Below are 16,868 nucleotides of genomic sequence, written 5' to 3' on the forward strand. Positions count from 1 at the left end.
ATGTATCTTCAGATTCATTATGACTGAAATGAATTGCAACACACAGGAATTACTTACAGAAACAGAAATACATTCCAATTGAGCCTTAGGAAGAAAGTGCAACAACAACTCAGAACTCAGTCATGAATACTCGATATGTATCCATCATCTTCTACTTTCGATTCTGCAGCCCATGTTTTGCTTCCGGTAAACTAAAAATAACGCTCCTTGTTTACACAACAGATGTGAATCTAGTTCCGAATTAAAATTAGGAAAATTCGGAAATTCGAACGCTATCAATCCTTAGTACTTCCGAATTAAAATTCGGAAGCTGTCGTGGAAATAAGTTGAATGGTTAAATACACGTATAATCATAACTGACACAACAGTAGTGTTAATTAAGTGTTTCAGTACATTGAAAATGGATATTCACTACAAATTCTCTTTATGTACAGCAGTATCTCTTATCACAAGAGTTGTTGGTAGTGAGGTATTAAGAAATATTTAAATAGTTTGGGGAAGCTAGAAAATGTCTGAAAAATAGGAAATCCTAATAATTCTGAAGGATTTACATCCCTGCATATATGTATACGTCGAATCCAACCCCAATCTTGAAAAACCCTATCGTGTCTTGGTAGAAAATATATTTGAATATTTTGAATACGTTGATTGTTTTTTTTTTAATTTGTTTTATATATTGCGCTATATAAATGTTTAAGTACATATTGTTATATGAAAGTTCATGATTTAAAAAAAATCACTAACCGTTACAACTTAGTCATAAACACACCAAAAAAGATAGAGTCTTACTTAAAAGCAGCATCTGACAGTTGTGGGATGTCTGCCGGCTCGAGGCCACAGACAAATTCAGACAATGAAGCCAATTCTCCCTCAGTGATCTCCCCTGCATTTGATTTCTGGGCCAATTGCATCCACCTTTTAACGCCGGCCTTGAGCTGGTTAACAAAAATAGAAAGAGAAAATAAAATAAAAGGAGATGAATCCAGTTTAAGTTTTGTTTTGTTTATTTTGGAGGTCTTGGGTTCAAGTTCCGAGCGGCGCACATTTGGGTCCTTAGAAAAGGCTCTTTACTCACATTCACACTTACGTTGACAGATTTATCTCAATCGAAAATTTAAAAAAAAGTTGTAATATCGCCTAACAGGCGTCGTGTCTCGTCTTATATGTTAAGTGATGTTGTTAGCTATGAACCCCTTGTAAAGCGCTTTGATATATATATATATATATATAATATATATAATATATATATATATATATAATTCCCTTTATTCATCTCATAGGAGAAATTTGTCTCTTGGGTCTATTCCAAGGGAAGACTGAAATAATCCAGGCGTCAGCTGCAGTGCAGCGCCGCGAATTAAGCTAAGGCGAGGTGACATGCTCAAGGCCAAAACAGCGCAGCAGCGGATGATCGAACTCGGTACTTTTCGGGTACGAAGCAAAGACCGTACCGCTGAGCCACGCTGCCCCATGAGTAAGTTTAGTTGACATTACCTCATATAAAAGCTCAAGTTAAAAAAACAACTTTGAAATATTGATCCGTCGATATCCTTACCTGCTCTCCATTCAACATCTTGTGTTTTCCAATACTGTAGAGAGTGTCCACTCCGGTGATGCGCATTTGTTGAATGTCCACAGGAGTCATACCGGAAATCAGAGATCCTGCTCTCCTCACCGTGTCTTCCCGCCATTCACTCACAACTCCTTCAACCTTTAAAAAAAAAAAGAAATAAGAATACATATCTACTCTTTAAAAAAACATTGAGTAGGGGATCAAAATTGATCCGTACAGCCCATGTTAATGTCTTTGCCATCGAGCACAGACTTACTGATAAATCCAAAATTTATAAAACTATTTTTTACAGATTAGTATACGAGTATCTGGAAAATCATTTTTTGATAAAGGGCAATTCCACCACCCGTTGCCTCAAATGATTAATTATAAAATCTGCTCGGGCATAATGATCGGTCATTTGATGTTGGGGAATCGCCATTTGACCGCCCTGCTGCCAGATTCATTTGCGCGCACCTACATCCTTTATTACCAGACCGACTTTGATTGTCGAGGGCTCAAAAGATTCGTCTCGATCTATGTTAATTTCCATTAGAATAAAATTGATAAATTTAACCAACACTCTCCCCCCCCCCACCACTGAGATTTGAGATCTAATTTTTAAAAAATTAAGCTCTTTGAGAGTCATCGTGAATAGAATCCTTGTTTTCCCTAATTAACACTGCATAATGTATAATATCATTGCGGAATATCATTTCATTGAGTTCAAATAATATACTATCGTATTTACCGATTTCAAGCCCTGCAGTAGAGTCTGGATGGCCGGCTGTTTCCAGTCTGAAATGTTTCCAACCTCTGCCAGGCAGGTGGTGATTTGGGCTGCTGGAAATGTCTGGAGATAATCTTGGGGAATGTGGGCCGCCGATCCTCTCAGCTGTTGGACCAAACTACAAGACAGGGTCTTTGTCGATGCTGGAAGAATAAATAAGACTGCAAGTGAACACATATAGGGCTAAAATTGTTCCCAGAGATGACCAAAAAAGCATGTATTCTTGATAATGAAGGAAACACTTTGAGTTGGAGCCTCTCGGCTATGTGGTCTTGTGGTATGACACGCTTTCGGATAGGAAGGTCCTGGGTTGTAAAATGAGTACCTGGCCGTTAACATCGTTGTCTCTGTAATATCGCCTAGCAGGCGTTATGTCTCGTTCTATATGTTACGTGTTGCTGTTGTCTAGGCACCCCTTGTAAAGCGCTTTGAGTACGTTTAGTGGATATTGCGGTATATAACTGCTCTACTTTTTTTTTGTTCAGACCAAAAAGATTTGAGATAACATGCAGTCTACCTCGCCTGGGGATCGAACCTCAGACCTTCTGATTATCGGTCAGAAGTGCTACCATTACAATCATACGGAATCATCTATTAAGAAACAACAATGTATTCTACATACACACATACCTTGTCTTCTTCTAATAGATCGCCTCCTCCGTCTTAACACACTCGGTGTGTTGTAGGCCTCGATCATACGAGACACAAGTCTGGTGGTGCCCTCCTCATCAATGACGTCATCTTCCTCCCTGGCAAATCCTTCCTCAATCCTCTCTTTGACAGCCTCTCGGTGTCTGTCGAGACCTCTCATGATGGCTGGCAGGCTAGCAAGCAGAGCCTCCTGAAATCGTAGATTATAAATCGTGATTCCTTCATTGCAACTTATGTGTAAACTGTTTTTTCCTCTTCGATGATAGCAATAGTAACATTATAGTTATAGTCAGATTAATAAACCCAGTCTGCAGATTTACATCTCCTAAGGGAACCCCAAAATCGTTAATATTTCATGAGAAACCCTTTGACCAACATGACCCCGATTGTGGAACTCCATCAGTATTGAGACTAAATATAGTGAAATTCCAATTAATTTTAGAAACCGATTAAAAACTGAGCTTTTCTGTAGGGCATATAATTTGGACTCTTAGTATCTACGTATTTAATTATAAATTATTATTTTATCATCATATTTATTATGTGACTTTTAACATGTAAGTTCTATATTTCTGTATGATAAATGAACGTGTTCATGTAAAGCACCAGTGAGCAATTCTTAGGCGCTAAATGAATTCATTATACTATACCAGCAGCTTGGTTTTAAACAAAGAAAATCGTAACTTTTTATTCTTCATGCTGACGATAACTTTTTCACATGTCATGTGATCAGAATGTATAAAGTCAAAACATGATCAGATTTATAATGTTTTTCTCCTCTGGATACACTTTTAGGCTCGTCGGAGAATTATTTCATAAGGTTGCTGATGGAGATAATGGCGTCCGCCTTTGTTCCGATAGTTTAGAACCAGATACTATCGTCATTACAAGGGAAGTGACATCACGACTGTTGAACACCATTATGTTCAGTTATCAGACGTAATATATATATATATATATATATATATATATATATATATATATATATATATATATATGTGTTGTTTATTGTTGTGTGTGTGTGTGTATGTGTGTGTGTGTATGATGTATACAAATTTATGCATGTACATTTGTTCTAAACCATACGGTATATAAATGGAAACAGATACCCATCCGTCCACCATGAGTACTACCCACCTCACACGGTTCGTCCATGTCGTCATCAAGATATTGAAGCAAAGGTCCAAGTCTGGCCAAGATTTCACTACGGCATTCCCAGTCTCTGATGAAAGGAATATTATATTATGACATTTTTTTCTTTAATGACACTTTTTGCATCTTTCTAATTTAATGAATAGGAATGTTTTTATATTGCACATTCTTACAGGTTTATCACGCATATTATTTCACAAATCATCAGAGAGTATTGGTTTTACAATTATGATTTCTTAGAACGAAAACGACGCAGACTAAATCTGTTCTTAGCTATGCAAAAGTTAGGTAACAAGAATTTCATGTAATATTAGTAGTAGTAGTAGTAGTAGTAGTAGTAGTAGTAGTAGTAGTAGTAGTAGTCGTAGTAGTAGTATAGTAGTAGTAGTAGTAGTAGTAGTAGTAGTAGTAGTAGTAGTAGTAGTAATAATAATAATAATGCACACGTATATAGGGCCAAATTGAGTACTTAGCCGTCAACGGCGTTGTCTCTGTCGGAAAAAATGTAATAATATCACCTAAACGGCGTCGCGTATCGTACGCCATGTTACGTATTGCTATTGGTCAGGGACCCTTTGTACAGCGCTTTGAACACATTTAGTGGATATTGCGCTACATAAAAGCTCTAGTTAAAAAAAAATAATTAAGCAACTAACTACTCACGGTTCTGCTTCCTCCACCAATTCCAGAATAGTTTTTGCTTGTTTCTTGGTGAATGGCAAAGTTCTCATGACATCCAGATTGTCCAAAATGGCCTTGCCTCCGATGGACTCCAATTGCTTGGGAGTCAGTCCAAGGGCCGTTTTACCCAATGCACGGAGACGGCTGTACGGTGTCATCTAGAAATGATGGGATACAGACATTACTATAATAAAACTCTTAAAGGTGATACGCAATGAATTAATGAATATAACAGTTTCAAAAAAGAACAAAATACCGACAACCAAAGTCTTACAGGTAATAAACAATGGAAAAAAATATGAATATAACAGCGTCAAAAAATTACAAAATACCAAACACGGAACGTTTTGGGAGACGACAATTATTGTCGTGAATCTGGAATTTAGTAATGTATTTATGTCTTCATTGTTTGTGTTTTTTTTCTCTTGTTGTTGGCTGAAGAAGGGTTTTGAGCCCGAAACGTTCCGTGTTTGGCATTTTGTTCTTTTGTGAAGCTGTTAAATATTCATCTTTGTTTATTCCTGTTTACAGTCCACAGCTTCGAGCAGCTTAGTATCAATCAAACTCTTAAATGAGACAGAGCGAAGTAGTTCAAACAGAACAGAAGTTAATCCAACAGTTATCTCTCTTTGTATCTAGATTGATCCACTAAGATACAAAACAAAAAAATAATAATTTTAAACCCAGAAAAACAAAACAAAACAAAATACCACCCCCCCCCTCCCGGCTAGCCAAAAAAAAAAAAAAAAAAAAAAAAACCAAAAAACATACCCCCCCCCCCCCCAAAAAAAAAAAAAAAAAAACAAAAACAAAAAACAAAAACAAAAACAAAAACAAAAACAAAACAAAACACAACAACAAAAACAAAAAACAACAACAAACAAAAAAACAAAACAAAACAAAAATAAATAAAACAACAGAGTATAACATTAACAAAGAACAATATCCACGAAATGTACTAAAACCGCTTTACTACTGATCCCAATCAGGAATGAAAGTGTCAGTCAAGTCATGACGAATGCAAGAACGTTATGACGATTGTTTTTTCCAAAAAAGACAGTGCTGTTGTTTGTCAAACATTCATTTTACACCCGTTCGAGTGTAGTGAGAGAATGTGAGTCCAAAAACCTTTTCCAAGAACTCAACCTTGTGCCACCCACAGCTGGACAAGAATCATGGACCTTCCACGAGAACACGAACAGTAATCAGTCTGTTGTCGTGTCACGAGCATATTCACAATTGTCTTACAGTGATAGTAGTAGTCATTCAGAGCCATATGGAGCCGGAGTTTATCCCTGTTTCTATAGCGTGGAACGGACAATAGCACTTACTCACTATCCTTTGGATAGGACGGGGGTCCCGTTAGCTCAGTTGGTAGAGCACTCGCTTCACAAGCAAAGGAAGCGAGATCGATACCGGTCGATTTTTTTTCTGTCGACCCAGCAGTGATTGGGTAGCTGGGTCTTATTGGTTTGGCAAAGTATTTTCCGCCAGATATAATACTGCTGGGTGGACAGAGGGGTCCGAAAAAAAAACCCGACTGCACTCGGGATCGATATTAGTCCCCTTTACGTGTGAAGCAAGTACTCTACCAACTGAGCTATCGGAACCCCTCCCTACACCCCCCCCCCCCCCCCCCCCCCCCCCCCCCTTTAAAGTGATGCAAACGCTAATATTCTCACCGTTTGTCCATTGGTCATACTCATCACATTTCTAGCTAGATGTTGGACATGTGACCTTGACATTTTCTTTGTGGACATTTTGTAAACCTGGGCCAGGAAAGCAGTTTCTCCTTCTGAATCAAATTCCAGTTTGTCAAAGTCGTCTTCATCTCTGGAATAAAATTATTGTTAGATTTTTGTATTTCAGGAAACCAGCTATTCACCTGGATTGGTGTTAAAATGATAATAAGGTATATTCCATAATATAAATACAAAATACACTTCTTCTTCTTCTTCTACCTCGTCTCTTCTTCTTCTTCTTCTTCTTCTTCTTCTTTTTTTCTTCTCCTTCTCCTCTCTCCTTCTCTTCTTCTTCTTCTTCTTCTTCTTCTTCTTCTTCTTCTTCTTCTTCTCTTCTTCTTCTTCTTCTTCTTCTTCTTCTTCTTCTTCTTCTTCTTCTTCTTCTTCTTCTTCTCTTCTTCTTCTTCTTCTTCTTCTCTTCTTCTCTTCTTCTTCTTCTTTTTCTTCTTCTTCTTCTTCTTCTTCTTCTCTTCTTCTTCTTCTTCTTCTTCTTCTCTTCTTCTCTTCTTCTTCTTCTTCTTCTTCTTCTTCTTCTTCTTCTTCTTCTTCTTCTTCTTCTTCTTCTTCTTCTTCTTCTTCTTCTTCCTTCTTCTTCTTCTTCTTCTTCTTCTTCTTCTTCTTCTTCTTCTCTTCTTCTTCTTCTTTCTTCTTCTTCTTCTTCTCTTCTTCTTCTTCTTCTTCTTCTCTTCTTCTTCTTCTTCTTCTTCTTCTTCTTCTTCTTCTTCTTTCTTCTTCTTTCTTCTTCTTCTCTTCTTCTTCTTCTTCTTCTTCTTCTTCTTCTCTTCTTCTTCTTCTCTTCTTCTTCTTCTTCTTTCTTCTTCTTCTTCTTCTCTTCTTCTTCTTCTTCTTCTTCTTCTTCTTCTTCTTCTTCTTCTTCTTCTTCTTCTTCTTCTTCTTCTTCTTCTTCTTCTTCTTCTTCTTCTTCTTCTTCTTCTTCTTCTTCTTCTTCTGATCGTTAATAGAATTGTCTCTGTCGGAAAAAAAAAATTAATATAACGCCTAACAGGCGTCATGTCTCGTTCTACATGTAACGTGTTGCTGTTGGTCAGGGACCCTATGTAAAGCGCTTTGGGCACGTTTACATCATTAAAAACCCCAATCTAGTTAAGTTTATTCTGTTTCATATCTATAATTTATATTTAAAAAAGCGACACTTACAAATAGGCCATGATCGTAGCCCCTTGCAATGCTATTTTCTGACCAACAGGCAGGGTGGATCCACTTTGGGAAGACGGAATCTGCATGAATTTTGTCTTCAGGGTATCGATCTGTGAGAACAAGATAAAAAAAATCTCATGTTTTATGAAATTATATTATTATCTGGATACTTTTAATATTAATTTACTAGCTGAAACTGTTTGCCTTTAATAGCGTTCGCGCGTTTCCACATTATTCAAAATGCGAAAAAATGATTGAAAAAAATTGAAACAACAGAAACAACAACAACAACAACAATCATTTAAAAAACAACACAAGTTCCCCCCCCCCCCCCCTCCAATAAAAAAAACAACCTCTACTATAACAAACTGAATTTTTCAAAAGATCAGAATTGAACGGAAAACAAAAATCAAAGAGTAAAAAAACCAAAAACATCGAGAATCTGACATTCCAACCTTGGACCAAATGACGTCATATTATGCTTTAAAGATATAGCATCAAGAATCAAGAGAAAGAGGAAAAGATAAAAATTTCCCCCAAAATCAATGACGTCATAACATGGACATTTTCAGTATAGTAAGATACATCAAAATTAGAATATGCATAGAATTTCACAATTCTCAAATCACCAACTAGCATATTATTAATGCATCTAGATATTTCTAATCATCTGTATTCATTCACTCCATGAGAATAAACATCATACCTGCACAGAATTGAGTTTTTCATGAGCGTCATCCATGACTTCAATAAGGTTGAGTACATCATCATCATCATCATCGTCGCCATCATCATCGGAGTCTAGAATATCATCAATATCACTGGGAAGGAGGCCAATAGCCACGTTACGCATGTAGGACAAGTTGGTAGGGCGGAGGGGTTGGCTGCCCAGATGACGCTTTACCAAACTAGCCACAGTGACAGCCTGAGGAAGGAAAAGAGACTTTCATTTCAGCTTATTGCAGGAAAATATTTAATGAAATTGAAGCAGTAAGTCTCCTAAATGATTAGAAATTACGATTTACAGATAATTAATGATAAATTTTCATACTACTTTACGTGAACATAGTTCTAAATAGATAGTCACATACACAAATGAAAAAAGAAAAAAAAAGAAAAGAAAAAAAAGCAAAACGAGACAAAACGAAAAATATAATTTTAAAAAAAACCCCGAAGAAAACCTACCACACCCATCTTGAAGAAAAACTACCAGACAAACAAACATACATGCAAATAAATATATGTCTTAAATTCTATTACAATGTAAGTGGTGGTCATTCTTTCTCTCTGCTTTTTAACCATATGCAGAAAGTTTTAAAAGTTAAGATCACTCTTGAACATGTCCTCGTATGTATTAATATATTGATACCATGACCAAATTGAATAATAAAAAGGCATTGTATTATGACCATGGGAGAGCAATACTATAATAATGATCCCTATTAACATATTGACAAACCACGGAAGAAAATAAAATGCATATATTATATGCACTGCCTTATTCCAAAATCAATGCGCACAACCATCTCGTTCTTCCCGAGGACTATTCGTGCATAGAACAGCATCCCTGAATAATATGACAGAGCAACCAATGACCCGACAATATTCTATAGTTATCTCGACCAGTTTAAAACATAAAGATATTAGGTCAATATCGCCACTACCACATTATCTCTTTCGTCTGTATTGTGTCATTCATCCTGTTTTGTCGATAAAAAGGAAAACCGAACCGTCCATTTTATCTGTTTTCATATATTAAATCGATGCTTACATTCAATTTCACATTGTTATTTATTCCTCCAATTCAGTAACACCAAATTCAATTACCTGCAAAGGTTCCCAATCAATGTCTGTGGACAGTTGCAAGAAACCCGTGGAATCCTCCTCAAATAGGTCCTCAATGTCCTCGTCAGAAAATGTTTCATACAGAGACATCCTCATCTTGACTGGGAACCCACCGAGGCGCATCTGGATGGAATACATACAATGGAACAAAATGATAATGTCCCCCCAGAGGGCTCAAATAATGACGTGTTAAAATAAAAATTCATTTAAAAAAAATTACTGGGTTTTTGACAATTTCATGTCAATTGTCATGTCTTTTTTGTTGCTATATAATTATTATCACTGCCATCCCAGAGTAATATATTATTTTAGAATTGATGTACCTGCTATCAGAAGATATGCGATAGAATAGCGATAGCAAGCAATTGCTATTCGCCATTTCACGGTATAGAAATCGGGATAAACTTCGACTCCATAGGCCTAATGGCCCTGAAGGAATACTTATCAGAAGATAAGTACAATGACGAGGTTATTGGATTTGAATATCAGCATGATAAGTCGTGTTGTAAATATGTGATGGTGACGACGACGACGACGACGATGAGATGATGATGATGATGATGATGATGATGATAATGATGATGATGATGATGGTTAATATTACTATAATGTTAATTCTAATACTATCAAAGACAAAAAAAAAAAAGCAATGGTATAAAATGCGATTGCTCATTTCAACTACAAGATACCAACCTTTTCTGCAATGACATTCTGTTTAACGGGATTGAAGTGGACACCCCTCTGGTCAAGGAGTCCTCTGAGATCCTGTGGAACCATTTGTTGGATGTGACGTACAGAGAGACCTCTGGCCAGTCTTCCTAGTCTCATGACGTTACCAAAATTGGGTGGCTGTTTGGAATACAAAATGATTATATTATTTATGGTTGAATGTTATTATTATTACAATGCTAATCTAGAAGTGTAAATAAACAAAGTAGTTTAAGAAAATATCAAATTAAGAAATGAAGGAGCCGGCACCAGTGTAAGATAAAGAACTGTACAAGTGTATATGAAAGGTGCCAGACAAAGCGTTGTATGGCACCTTTCATACACACTTTTTCAGTTCTTTGAGTTTCAGAAACTTCTCTTAAAATTCAAAGCCCTTCCAATTCTTTAATGATGGTGAATGACCATTCAAATGAAAATTCTTTTGATTCTTGCGAAGGGGAAAATATTTTAATGGGTACAACTCGAGAAAAGACGATAATATAACCCATGTGTCAGCCGTTGTGCAGCCACAAAGGGGCTTTAACTCTCTCCTTACCGGTCATTTTCCGGGTTTTCCCAAAATATCACACCCAACCTATACAAAAAGATTTCCCTCAATACAATTTCCCTCAAAAGCTGTTAGTTCTTGCTATACAATTTTTTAAAATGCTAAACGAGCTCTTCAACACAGTGTTAATATACTTTAACTATAGCAAACATTGTTCAAATATTATGATGTACAATAGAAATCAGGATGAGAAAAAATGTTGGCTGCATCGTAACAAATGTGACGATTTTCCTATGGGTGGTAAGGGGCTTTAAGCCCTACATTTCTTGTTCAAGGAAAAAACCCCCAAGATTCCTACACCTGGATTTCATCCTGTTTTCCGTGGTAGAAATGAAATGCCATAACTAGACGGCCATCTCGTTCCATATCTCACTCACCAACTGTGTGTACAGAAAAACCATTCTATGCCGATGTCTCACTATCTTGTGGGTACATAAAAAAAAAAAACCAATATAATTCCCTTTATTCATCCCATAGTGGGAAATTTGTCTCTAGGGTCTATTCCAAGGGAAGACTGGAATAACCCAGGCATCAGCCGCAGTGCGGCGCCGCAAATTGAGCTAGGGCGAGATGACTTGCTCAGGGCCAAACAACGCAGCGGGTAATCGAACTCGGTACCTTTCGGGTACGAAGCAAAGACCGTACCGCTGTACCACGCTGCCACACGCGCCATTCATGATGACACGTTCCATGTTCGTCCATCGTTTTCACCTTTCAGTTGGAGCGATTAAAAGGCTATCATAATCTTAATACAATTCTGGTGGGAAATTGTGTGCTATTATCTCACACTCACCATATTTTCATCCAAAAGTTGGTCAACAATAGCTTCGGCCTGAAAAAAAAAGATATTGAAAATTCTGATCATATCATTGTATGGAGAAAAAAAAAAGCAATGACATCTGTATATTGTTTATGTGAATGAATAAGAAACAAAAATATTTATCTAAACAACGAATAATTGCTTAATTAATAGTGTATACAACAGCATTCATTCAAATCTACGTCATTAAGAATCATCGTAATGATGCTTAGTAACTTAGTAACTGGTTCTAACCTATCGAAACAATGGCGGACGCCCTTATGAAATACTTCTCCCAGAGAATAAAAGTGTATCCAGAGGAAAAAAAAAAACATTATAAATTTGATCATGTTTTCACTTTTATACATTCTGATCACATGATATGTGACAAGTTCTAGCCAGCATGAAGAATAAAAAGAGCCGATTTTCTTTGTTTAGAACCAAGCTGCTCGTTGCTGGGCGGACGTGACATCAGACTATAGAATCCAATTATAAAAGAAGTAAAGGTTCACGGAATCTGCAGCAGTCTGAATATAAAACATCTTTGTTTGAGGTACCTGTTCATCATCGAAATCAATGTCTTTGATGTCTTCCATGGCGTCTTCCAGATCATCTCTATCCAGACCTTCAATCTCTGGGGCATGCATTCCCTTCATCAGATGACCAAGCCTCCTCACAACGTTGCCGCTTAGGGCTCGTTGGAAAATGTCGGATCTTTCCCGGAGTTTTTCCAGCATCTCCACAGCCTGTTGCAAGGTGGAGGACACATTATGGTGAGTAATGAATGAAAGAAAAAAAAATATTTTTTAAAAAAGGAAAGAAAGTCAGAAAAAAAAATTCAATGGGAAAGAAAGAAAGAGAAGAAAAAGAAGAAGAAGAAGAAGAAGAAGAGGAAGAAGAAGAGGAGGAGGAGGAGGAGGAGGGGGAGGAGGAGAGGAGGTGGAGGAGGAGGAGGAGGAGGAGCAGAAATAATAATAATAATAATAATAATAATAATAATAATAATAATAATAATAATAATAATAATAATAATAATAATAATAATAATAATAATAAAAAAGAAGAAGAAGAAGAAGAAGAAGAAGAAGAAGAAGAAGAAGAAGAAGAAGAAGAAGAAGAAGAAGAAGAAGAAGAAAGAAAGAAAGAAAGAAAAAAATGAGGAAACTTCGGTAATATGTTATTTCATTTGCAGACAGATATGAGTTGACCAAATCTTTACATCATAAACCAGACGTGTATCTCAACATAAAAACAACTCCTTAAAAATATTGTAGTAATATAAATATTTAAGGAATATCATCGATGTTTTTTAAATGAATATGACTGTATGAGTATTATCCCGATTTACTTATAATGGAGTGAATAATCATTATCCTAAAGTGATCTCCCCATTAATTTTGTCTCAGCCTACTTACCTGAGCTTCTTGAGCTTTTTTATATAGCGCTCTATCCACTTATTGTGCTCAAGGCGCTTTTCAAAGGGTCCCTGACCAACAGCAACACGTAACATATAGAACGAGACATGACGCCAGTCAGGCGATATTACAATTTTTTCCGACAGAGACAACACTGTTAACGGCCAGGTGCCCATTTTACACATGAGTACGGTGAGAGAATGTGAGTAAAGACTCTTTTCCAAGGACTCAACTATGCGCCGAGCGAGGCTCGAACCTAGGACCTTCTGATCCGAAAGCGAGTGTCATACCACAAGACCACATAGCCACACAATTACCTCCTCTGTATCAAAATGAACCTTTTGTATTTGGGGCAGGGCATTGAAGAGGGCTTCAGGGTTCAACCTTCTGATGAAATCCACGTCATGGTTCAAGAATGGCATCGTTCTGAATAGGGTGGAAGTGGTATTGCAATGGCTTAGATTGATGTCTTCTTAGTTACAGGTCTGATAATCCACATGATCATGGGCTCATTATTGTAATGGAAATCCGCTCAAACCAACGTAAAATATTCTCCATAAAAAAATTTAAAAAAAAATAAAAATTGAGCTTTTATATAGGACAATATCCACTAAACGTGCTCAAAGTGCTTTACACATAACATGTAAAAGGCCTGTTAGGCGATATTACAATTTGTTTCCGACATAGAAAAAGCTGTTAACGGCCAGGTACTAATTTTACACCTGAGTACGGTGCGAGAATGTGAGTAAAGAGCCTTTTCCAATACTCAGCTATGCGCCGATCGATGCTCTAACCCAGGACTTTCAGATCCGAATACAAGTGTCATACCACAAGACCACATAGCCGCACAACAATATTAAATCAGGCCCATAATTTTATTCGATTATCAGACCTGCGAATATGTGCACCTTGGCTTTGATATTTCTTTTTATCTATCTGGACTTTCAACTTGTCGGCAATTAAATTGTATTAGAGTAGCTACTTGAAATGTTCTGAATTGAACTTTCAACAGGACTTCAATTGAGCGTAGAAAGGGGCAAATATTAAATACAATACATCGAAATGTAGCACACAACGGAGCAGGTCTTTTTTCCCCTTCTGTAGAGTTAAACAGAGGGTATAAATATCTTTGGGTAGAACGATTTTCATACACAAAATACTTTTCGCCAGATTTTGCAAATATATCTATCTAATATTTTCTGAGTGGAGACAGAAAATAATTCACTTTTCATGAGGAAAATCAACAGACTAAATATATACTAAAATACAGAGCGGGAATCAGGAGATCTGAGGTTCGATCCTCAGTCAAGGCAGATTGAATTTTTGGGATGTTTTCTTCTTCTTGTATTTTTCTATCTTGCTTTATCTGGCTGACCTCTTTCATACACTCCTTTCCAGCTCTTTACCTTATATCAAGTTTAGGTCCATGGATGACAAACACACCCACACACACACACACACACACACACACACACACACTGCACACACACAGACAGAGAGTGTAAGATAGATAGAGAGAGAAAGAGAGAGAAAGAAAGAGATGGGGAGAGAGAGAGAAAGAGAAAGAGAGAGAGAAAAAGAAAGAGAGAAAGAAAGAGAGAGAGAAAGAGAGAGAAAAATAGGGAGAGAGAAGGAGGGATAGAGAAAGAAAGAAATAAAGAGAGAAAGAGAGAGAGAGAGAGAGAGAGAAAAGAGAGGAAGAAAGAGAACGAGAAGAGAGAAGAGATAGATAGATAGATAGGTAGAGAGAGAGAGAGAGAGAGAGAGAGAGAGAGAGAGAGAGAGAGAGAGAGAGAGAGAGAGCGAAAGAGAGAGAGAAATAGAGAGAGAGAAAGAGAGAAAGAGAGAAAGAAAGAAAGAAAGAAAGAGAGAGAGAGATAGATAGATAGATAGATAGAGAGAGAGAGAGCAATAGAAAGAGAGACTTAGTCTTGAGCACAGCGAAACTATTCAAAACACATTGAATTGTCCAACCTGGCAATCAACTGAGAGTTGTCAAAGCCAGTTTTATTGAGGGCCTTTTTCATCTTTTGTCCGATACTGTATCTCACCAGGTAGCCATCATCGTCGTCGTCATCGTCGAAAATATCATCGTTGACATCAACACTTTCAAAGCTTTCACCGCTATCATCGTGATCATCGAAAAGATCATCTATTTTTGCGTTTAGGAGCTGCAAAGATGATTTTGAAATGTTCTGGTATAAAAATATTACACTCAATGAAACACTAGCAGCATTACAGATTTCTTACAGAAAGTAAAATCAAAGGGCTTTTCTTTAATTTTCTTCATAATTCGCAAGTGACAGAGATACAGCAAGGAATAGAACTAAAAGTCAAATCAATCAGAACATTTCTTGCATTTTTTCTTCCATGCTATTATTTCAAAATTGTTTTATACCTTTATCTATCACCATCGCCTGCTCTCTAATGTTTCATTTTGGTATCAACACAAACATATTTTACAATTCTACGTTAGTTAAATATACAATGCTTGATGCTTTATTTTCATGAGACAAAAAGAAGTTCATCAATATAATTCTTAATGTTGCTTTCTTGATGTCTATCAAGATAATGCTTGATATCACCTATACAAGTAACACAAGACTATGCCTCCACTAATTCTGCCTAACGTCACCCATCCAATAAATGATCCCGCCCAATCTAGCTTACCAATTTCCCATCCAGATTTTCCAGTTGATCAAGACTCAAGGCCAGAAGGCCAGGTCCGAGTTGATGGATGCCTTCCTCTGAAAAGTTCTCCAGGCCCAGTTCATCCAATCTGTCTCTGAACGCCTCACGCAGACTGGGGTTGCTGTTCCGTCCAGCTGCAATACGTCCTATATTCTTCAAACTGGAGTAGATGGAAAATAACATCTTTACAATAGTCACGTCGTGTTAATTGAACATTTAAAAACAATCAAAGTAAAAAAAACAAAATGCTCAAACAGAAAAAAAAACACACGAAAACAAAACAAAACAAAACAAAAACAAAAACAAATGACAAGCAAAAAATAAATAAATAAATAAATAAATAAACAAAACAAACAAAACCCCGGAAAAATAACTAAAACAAGCCACCCAACGGCCTACCCCCTTCCTCCCCCAAACTAAACCCAGAGCCAAAAGATCATATCCATCTACAAACAAAACTCACCTCAAAAAAAAGCTAAAAATAAAACAAAATCAAAATAAAAACAACACAATAAACAAGAAGAAATAAGTAAATAAATGAGTAGGGAAAAGAGATATTTCAGTTGTTTTAAAAGCAATATAAATATGAATGTAATTAATAACATTCGCTCCCATCAATAAAGGTAAATCGGCATGACGCCTCTTATGTGATATTACAATTTTTCCGACGTTGACGGCCAGTTACTCATTTTACACATGAGTACGGTGAGAGAATGTGAGTAAAGATCCTTGGAAAAGGAGTGAGGCTCTACCCAGGACCTTCCGATCCGAAAGCGAGTGTTATACCACAAGACCACATAGCCGCACAAAACCATATTAGGTTTGCACACAATCTTACAGCTATAATGAAAAAAGTATATCTAACAACCTAAACACGCGAAAGCTAAAATCGGCAGCACTCTACATACTTTGTTCGGAAGAGTTCATCAGGCAAATCATCTAAAAAGTCTTCACCAAGAGCGTCAGGGGCAAAGGTCATCAACCTCTTGATCTGGGCATCTGACCATGACCCTTTGGGAGTTGACCGGAACCGTGTCTCCATGATGATCTGGTGCTGCATGTCCAAACCCTGATAAACGATTAGAATTTTTATGATCAGCTTAGATCGTCTGAGAG

General features: G+C 36.9%; 1 protein-coding gene across 2 annotated transcripts in view; it reads right to left on the bottom strand.

Moving 5' to 3' along the window:
* LOC144973370 (uncharacterized) overlaps positions 1 to 16,868 on the bottom strand; it is a 41,438-nt gene that overhangs the window by 9,470 nt on the left and 15,100 nt on the right. For both annotated transcript variants that reach the window (XR_013645541.1, XM_078915709.1), the window contains exons 6-22: positions 16,661 to 16,821; positions 15,732 to 15,912; positions 15,036 to 15,232; positions 13,379 to 13,487; positions 12,204 to 12,392; positions 11,641 to 11,679; positions 10,265 to 10,420; positions 9,554 to 9,694; positions 8,433 to 8,651; positions 7,727 to 7,836; positions 6,509 to 6,659; positions 4,809 to 4,984; positions 4,131 to 4,215; positions 2,973 to 3,183; positions 2,304 to 2,485; positions 1,556 to 1,711; positions 790 to 935 (exon numbers count right to left, since the gene is read on the bottom strand). Coding sequence is in view for 1 of the 2 variants with exons in the window: in XM_078915709.1 (XP_078771835.1) it covers positions 790 to 935; positions 1,556 to 1,711; positions 2,304 to 2,485; positions 2,973 to 3,183; positions 4,131 to 4,215; positions 4,809 to 4,984; positions 6,509 to 6,659; positions 7,727 to 7,836; positions 8,433 to 8,651; positions 9,554 to 9,694; positions 10,265 to 10,420; positions 11,641 to 11,679; positions 12,204 to 12,392; positions 13,379 to 13,487; positions 15,036 to 15,232; positions 15,732 to 15,912; positions 16,661 to 16,821 (2,609 nt within the window). In the remaining variant the exon portion in view is untranslated. The remainder of the gene's footprint in view (positions 1 to 789; positions 936 to 1,555; positions 1,712 to 2,303; positions 2,486 to 2,972; positions 3,184 to 4,130; positions 4,216 to 4,808; positions 4,985 to 6,508; positions 6,660 to 7,726; positions 7,837 to 8,432; positions 8,652 to 9,553; positions 9,695 to 10,264; positions 10,421 to 11,640; positions 11,680 to 12,203; positions 12,393 to 13,378; positions 13,488 to 15,035; positions 15,233 to 15,731; positions 15,913 to 16,660; positions 16,822 to 16,868) is intronic.

Source organism: Berghia stephanieae, chromosome 5, assembly GCF_034508935.2.
Source record: "Berghia stephanieae isolate SIO BIC M18660-M18661 chromosome 5, UCSD_Bste_1.3, whole genome shotgun sequence".
Classification (NCBI taxonomy): domain Eukaryota; kingdom Metazoa; phylum Mollusca; class Gastropoda; order Nudibranchia; family Aeolidiidae; genus Berghia; species Berghia stephanieae.